The sequence below is a fragment of the Prosopis cineraria genome, unplaced genomic scaffold, assembly GCF_029017545.1.
Source record: "Prosopis cineraria cultivar Desert tree isolate PC_DT_omini unplaced genomic scaffold, ASM2901754v1 PC3, whole genome shotgun sequence".
Taxonomy (NCBI): Eukaryota; Viridiplantae; Streptophyta; class Magnoliopsida; order Fabales; family Fabaceae; genus Prosopis; species Prosopis cineraria.
The window spans coordinates 37,393,229-37,400,092 of record NW_026555334.1 but is presented as its reverse complement, the minus strand read 5'-3'; the positions used below and the strand labels follow the sequence as shown (position 1 = coordinate 37,400,092).

The 6,864-nt window shown below is 34.6% G+C and overlaps 1 protein-coding gene across 3 annotated transcripts; it reads left to right on the top strand.

Moving 5' to 3' along the window:
* Positions 1-2,235: 2,235 nt before the first annotated feature.
* LOC129306385 (histone-lysine N-methyltransferase, H3 lysine-9 specific SUVH1-like) lies at positions 2,236-6,617 on the top strand. Of its 3 annotated transcripts, XM_054946969.1 has the most exons (4): positions 2,249-2,396; positions 2,583-2,685; positions 2,794-5,172; positions 6,309-6,617. In XM_054946969.1, the coding sequence occupies exon 3, from the start codon at positions 3,015-3,017 to the stop codon at positions 5,115-5,117; it is 2,103 nt and encodes a 700-aa protein (XP_054802944.1). In that variant the 5' UTR covers positions 2,249-2,396; positions 2,583-2,685; positions 2,794-3,014; the 3' UTR covers positions 5,118-5,172; positions 6,309-6,617. The 3 variants fall into 3 exon arrangements, with proteins under 3 accessions (XP_054802943.1, XP_054802945.1, XP_054802944.1); XM_054946968.1 differs by lacking the exon at positions 2,583-2,685 and having other exon boundaries at positions 2,236-2,396; XM_054946970.1 differs by lacking the exon at positions 2,583-2,685 and having other exon boundaries at positions 2,236-2,396; positions 6,202-6,617.
* Positions 6,618-6,864: the final 247 nt, after the last annotated feature.

Sequence of the window (6,864 nt, the reverse complement as noted above, 5' to 3'; positions counted from 1 at the left end):
TTGATAACCGAGACATGTTTTTCATTGTTTTATTTGGGATAAAAAAGGACTATTTGAACACGGATATCCCTGGCCCAATCCAAATCTACTTGCCCAAGTTCAAGCAACGGGCCAAGATGGGCATTTTACAACTTACAATTAGTTCATGTTGAAACATGAAATGAGAGATTAAACATAAATAGAATGAAATTTGCAGTAGAAATAAAAAATATTTTTCATGTTAAGTGTATATAAAGTATATTTTTACTTGTCAATTGTCATGTTATAATACTAGATGTCATTTTGAACCGTAACTGGTTAGGCATTGCTAATTCGTGTGCTTTGCACACAGAACACATAAGTGGTGATAATAATTTTTAGAGAAAAATAATTATTTAATTTTTATAATTTTAACTTAGTTATAACTCAATTCCTCAATTTGACTTATTATAACTCACTCCTTGAAGTTTTTACTTTGTTATAAGTTAGTTCCTAAACTTTATCTCTTGCAATTTAGTCCCTAAAATTTTGACCTCTTAAATATTAGGTCCTATATTTTAAAAAATAAAATTATAAAGATTAAAAATATTTTAAACTTTTATTATTTATAATATTTATAAGATTAAAAGGGCTTAATAATTTAAAATATCAGTAATAAATTTTAAAACATTTTTAATCTTTATAATTTTATTTTTTTAAAAATATAGATACTAATATTTAAGAGATTAAAACTTTAGAAACTAACTTGCAAGAGATAAAGTTCAGAGAATAATTTACAATTGAGTTAAAACTTTAGCGACTGAATTATAATGAGTCAAAGTTAAGGAATTGAGTTACAATTGAGTTAAAACTATAAAGATCAAATGACTAATTTTTTCTTATTTTTAATTAAAACTAAAATATGTGTTTATTTTTTGTAAACTAACCTAGACATTTAGCGGGTTAAAAATTTATACATATAGAGTGTGAGAAATATCTATAATGTATTGCAAAATAATTTGTTACTCCCTCCATTTAATATTATAAGACATTTTTTTAAAGTATCATGTTCAAAAGTATAAAAAATTTAGAGTTTTTTAAAATATAATTAATGAGATTTTTTTTCTAAAAAATGCTCTTAATTATTGGTGAAACTAGTAAGGTTTTTAAATTTATACATTTAATTAAATAAGGTTAAATATAAACAAAGTGCGTGTTGTCTTTGATTCTTATTAATGATTGCTTTCTATAAGTATTTTTTGATATTTAATTTAAGATATTTGATGGGGTATTAATTATATTTTGTTAATATTATTTATATTTAAATTCATTAATTATGAGAAAAAATACAATATATCTTTAAGAACTTTTTATCTAAATAGAAATAAAATTGAAACTTTATTATATTTTTAAACAAAGTTAATAATTTAATAACCTCTCACTAGTTTCAGGAAAGTAATTAAATATTTATTGTAATGGAAATCAAAGGAATTAGTTTTAAGAATAATCGGAAAGCTCATTTGAAATGTAATTTAATTGAAGTGTCTTACATCATGAGGAAAGTAGGCACATGTATATAGATGTCAATGATAATGATGATATTGTTGTGGACAATGTTGATGATTAGGCGATTCTTACGGCATTTTGAGCATTGAGCGGTTCTATTTACAATTCATGAATTTGAAAGTTGATGATTTTATTGATATTGATATAAAATATAAAATTTATAACAAGATTTATAAATTAGAAATGATCCCAGTTATTTTTCTGTGGTAAATGTGCCGTATGCATGGATAATCATAATCAAGGTCGAGGAGGAAAGTCTTCTTAACCATTATCAATCATAATCAGGGATAATGTGTATGGTTAATATTGATAACATTGAATCTGATTTTAAACATTCATGTACTTTTTCTGACCAGAAAACGTTCATGTATTTAGTACTGCATAATAAATTAGAAAGTGAAAATGATGATTTGTTGCTTCATATGAATCGATAACAATATTAAATATTTACTTCGTGTCCTCTTATGCGTGCCCATTTTTTTGTGCAAATATCCCATGCTTTCGTTATTACATTGCTTGCCTTCTGAATAGATAAATCCTACCGTTGGTTTTATCATCATTCTCGTTAAATTAACACTCCACTCTTCCGAAGCCGCCAGCTAAAGTATAATGAGAAGGTTTCCTCTATCCCCATCCAATAATATAATGCCACTCTCAAGTTACCTGACGGTACCAAATTACATATGTAGTCTCCGAAGCATATGATTATTTCAGGAACTGCATAAAGGCCGGAAAATATTCGGGCCGTCTCTCACCACCTCTCTCCTCAAAAGAACACACAAGAGCCTTGGTCGGGGAAAGCCGGAAAGGTCTTGAGCTTCAGCTCAAATTCAAGCACAGAAACAAGCTTAAATCTGATAAACCCCTTTCAGGTATGTTTATGTCTTTCCTGCTTGCTCGTTAAATTATATATACTTTCAGCTAGTCTTCGAACTCCAACCCGATTTGCTTTCGTGCCCTTGATCAGCCCCGGATCTGTGTTGTAGGGGGATCTTCTGTTTTCGTTCAGATTTTAGAGATGAAAGTTTGTACCATTTCTCCTCATTTTTTATTTGCAGTAGTCTCAGTTTCAGTCGTTTCACTTGGTTTTGTCAAGTCGGATTTCTTTCCATGTCGACTGACCAGAGAAAATTTCGTGGTTTGTTTAATGCGTTCCTTTTGGTTAGCACTTAGGAGCTTTTACTTTTGATTTATATATTTGTATACATTTTGGTTGGATTTCTTCCTTCTCGTCCGTTGTTTAACTTCAGATTCCGTTGCATGTTTCAGGAAACGTATTATGTGCCAGCATCGACTCCTAATTTCGTCATTTCATCTCTTCCTGTATGTAATTAGTGTAAAATTGCAGTCCGTTGGCTTTACTCTTGAGATAAAGCAATCGCCATGCTTGTTAGCCTTCTCATCTTGCTCTGATTTATATGGATGAGTGAATATTAAACTCGTGGAAGCTTGTTGTGAGAGGAGTGTGTCCGTAAACCTTCAAAATATAAATGGAAAACAGTTTGGGTCAAGAATCTAATCCAGCACATGGGTCCTTTGACAAGTCCAGGGTTTTGAATATTAAGCCATTGCGAACTCTTGTTCCTATATTCCCTTCACCATCTAATACCTCTTCATCTTCAAATTCACAAGGCGGGGCACCGTTTGTTTCAGTCTCTCCGTCTGGCCCCTTCCCCCCTGGCATTTCCTCCTTCTACCCGTTCTTCTTCTCTCCAGAGTCTCAGAGATTCTCTGAACAAAATCTTCAAACCCCGGCAGCTGGTGTGCCTGCGGTTCCACTTAATTCATTCAGGACTCCAACACCAAGAGCTAAGGCTACTACAAATGGAGTTGCGGGGTCATCTAGAAGAAGCAGCAAGGGTTTCACAAACGATGATGGCTATAGTAATAGCCATCAACTCAATTTTGAGGTGAATGAAACAGATGCAGAAGATGGAAGCCAGGATAGAAGGCTTAGATCGCAGAAGAAGAAAAAAGGAAGGCAGGGAGGTGGCTCTGCAGCAGCAGAGGTTGATTTGGATGCAGTCGCTAATGATATTCTCAAGTCAATTAATCCTGTTGTTTTTGATGTCTTGAATCAACCAGATGGTAGCAAAGACTCAGTTTCATATACACTTATGATTTTTGAAGTGATAAGAAGGAAGATCACACAAATTGAAGATATGAAAGATGGAAATCCTGGAGTGGCAAGGCGGCCTGATTTGAGGGCAGGCACAATAATGTTGAGTAAAGGGGTTCGAACAAATAGTAAGAAACGTATTGGAGCTGTTCCTGGTGTTGAAATTGGGGATATTTTCTTTTTTAGGATGGAATTGTGTGCAGTGGGGTTGCATGCACCATCAATGGCTGGAATTGATTACTTGGGCGTCAAATTCACTCAAGAAGAAGAGCCATTAGCTGTAAGTATTGTCTCATCCGGAGGATATGAAGATAATACAGAGGATGGGGATGTGCTGATTTACAGTGGCCAAGGTGGGGCTAATGGAAGTGATCAAAAGCTTGAAAGAGGTAATCTTGCATTGGAAAAGAGCCTGCATAGAGGTAATGAAGTTAGAGTAATTAGAGGTCTCAAGGACAATGCTAATCCTATGGGGAGGATATATGTTTATGATGGCCTTTACAAGATCCAACACTCATGGGTAGAAAAAGGAAAATCAGGTTTCAGTGTATTTAAGTATAAATTAGTCAGGCTGCCTGGGCAGCCTGCAGCATATACGATATGGAAATCCATTCAGCAATGGACTGAGAAGTCTACTTCAAGAGTTGGGGTTATATTGCCTGATCTTACTTCTGGTGCTGAAAAGGTGCCTGTTTGTCTTGTGAATGATGTTGATAGTGAGAAGGGCCCTGCATATTTCACCTACTGTCCTTCTCTCAGGAATTTGAAGCCAGCAAATCCTGTAGATCAATCTGCTGGATGTAATTGTATTGGTGGATGCCGTCCCAGCACCTTTAACTGTTCTTGCATTCAAAAGAATGGAGGTCATCTCCCACATTCTGCAAATGGGGTACTCTTGGACTTAAAATCTGTGATATATGAGTGTGGCCCTTCCTGTCAGTGCCCCCCGACTTGTCGAAATAGAGTTTCTCAAGGTGGCTTGAGAGTTCGCTTGGAGGTTTTTAAAACTAAGAATAAAGGGTGGGGTTTAAGATCCTGGGATCCTATTCGTGCAGGAGCTTTTATATGTGAGTATGCTGGTGAAGTCATAGATAATGCTAGAATGGAGGAGCTTGGTGTTGAAAATGAAGATGATTACATCTTTGACTCTACTCGAATTTATCAGCAGCTGGAAGTTTTTCCAAGTGAAACCGAAGCTCCAAAGATCCCGTATCCCCTCTATGTAACAGCAAAGAATTATGGGAATGTTGCTCGGTTTATGAATCACAGCTGTTCTCCAACTGTATTCTGGCGCCCTGTTGTTCGTGAAAATAAACTTGAGTCTGATCTCCACATTGCTTTCCATGCAGTCAGACATATCCCTCCCATGACCGAGTTGACATATGACTATGGAATAGTTCTTCCTCTCAAAGCAGGCCAGAGGAAAAAGAAATGCCTATGTGGATCAGCAAAATGTAGGGATTACTTTTGTTAATTGTCTGCTGAGTTCTTGTTGGGTTGGCTTCCAGTTGCTTAGGCTTCTGAAAAAGGTTAGTTTCCATCATGCTACATGAATCCTTTGCTTTCTAATTTCTTTTTCATGGTCCATGGTTAAGCGGTAATATTGATGGTTTATAAGAATAAAATTAAGCATGTTATAGCCGCCATTCTCTGAATTTTGGGTTCCCGAGATGTATTACAATTTTTCCATGCTTAATGCCATTTATGAACGTGCAAGGTCATTTCCCTGTAACTAATTGACACTGCGTATTTGGGAATATGGATCAAAATAATTTAATATCCTTAATTTTGTATTGTGCCCGTGGAAATATAATGATTCTGTAGTCAAGAGCTGGTTTGGTAAGCAAAATTCAACGGAATGCAAAAGAAAATTAATTGAAAATGTGATTTCATCAATGAGAAATAAACATTTCTGTCCTCAGGTAAAAGGAAAGTAATGGAGAATAATAATAATTACTGTTCAGGAATCATATCAAACTATCAATGATATAATAAATACTCTCTCCGATCCTATTTGTAGGACACCTTTTAAATATAATTTTTGATTCAAAATGTAGAACACCTTGTAATACTCACTTTTTTCAATTTTACCCTTTCTTGATTAGCGTGAAGGTATTTAATATAGTTGTATTATTATTTAAAGACAAAGGTAAAAATGAAAGTACATATCATTACTTTCATTATATGAAAAAAAAAACTAACTTTTTTTAAGATGCATGAAATGGTTGAAAATGTTGATAGGAGAGAGTGTTGTATATCACGATCTTTGTGTGAAGAGGAGGGAATTCGTCCCCCTTGATTATATAAAACAGGGCGCGCATTAGCAAATATTTTGATTTGAGAAGGAAATATCTTGGTTCATTATTTTTTTTGGTTTAGTTTACATGTCATTTATTTGTGCTCAGCTCCCCCCCTAGGCCCGGGGGGCGGGGGTTCAATTCAGAAGAAGAATGCTAATTTACATATCGCCCTCAATTCTGATACACTCTTTTCTGTTGCACAAACCGAAAGGTGATAATAGTGATTAGTGAATCACATTTGTCTTTGACGATTTGAAGGCATTACACAGTGCTACTAGGTTTGCTTGCTTTAGGAAGAAGGAAGGCCATAAAACTGAAGACAGTAAGTAAAATCTTACTCATGCCATTGTCTGGTTCTTTCTCAGGTTTTTGTTAATTTGACAGACAGTAGTAGCAAGGAACTTTTGAGCTGACGACATGGCAAGTGCAGCAAATAGTATATCCTGAAATCGTATGTTCTTTAGTTAGCAGATAGCAGATCAACTTTTCCTTTTGACAATTCCTGTGAGTTGGCACATGAATGATCAGGCTGTCTATTTACTATGTGTAATCTGTAGTAGTATAAATTCTCAGACTGATCGTGTAATTCTGTTTCATTCTCAGTAGTAGGATGCTAGGTTTTTAATGACAATGCTTTTAGTACTGTTGAATGCAGTATTGAAGGTTACTCTAAAGCGACTGTTTCAGAAAATCATCGTAATTTTAAATTTCTGTCTGACGTACTTTATCTATCTTTTCTCGGTTGTTTTCCCAGTGGCCAAAATTAACATTTATGATGTTAACATTACCGTTCAATTACCAATTGAGTGTAGTATTGATACAGGATTCAATTTTTGGAGGTGTGCATGGAATTTGAGAGTATTGTTTGGAAGAGAACGGTCCTTAAATGATATTCGTATGTTTAGGGGGATTAATTTTTTT

Coding starts and splice junctions, on each gene's coding strand:
- LOC129306385 (XM_054946968.1), top strand. CDS start 3,015: ATGGAAAACAGTTTGGGTCAAGAATCTAATCCAGCACATGGGTCCTTT.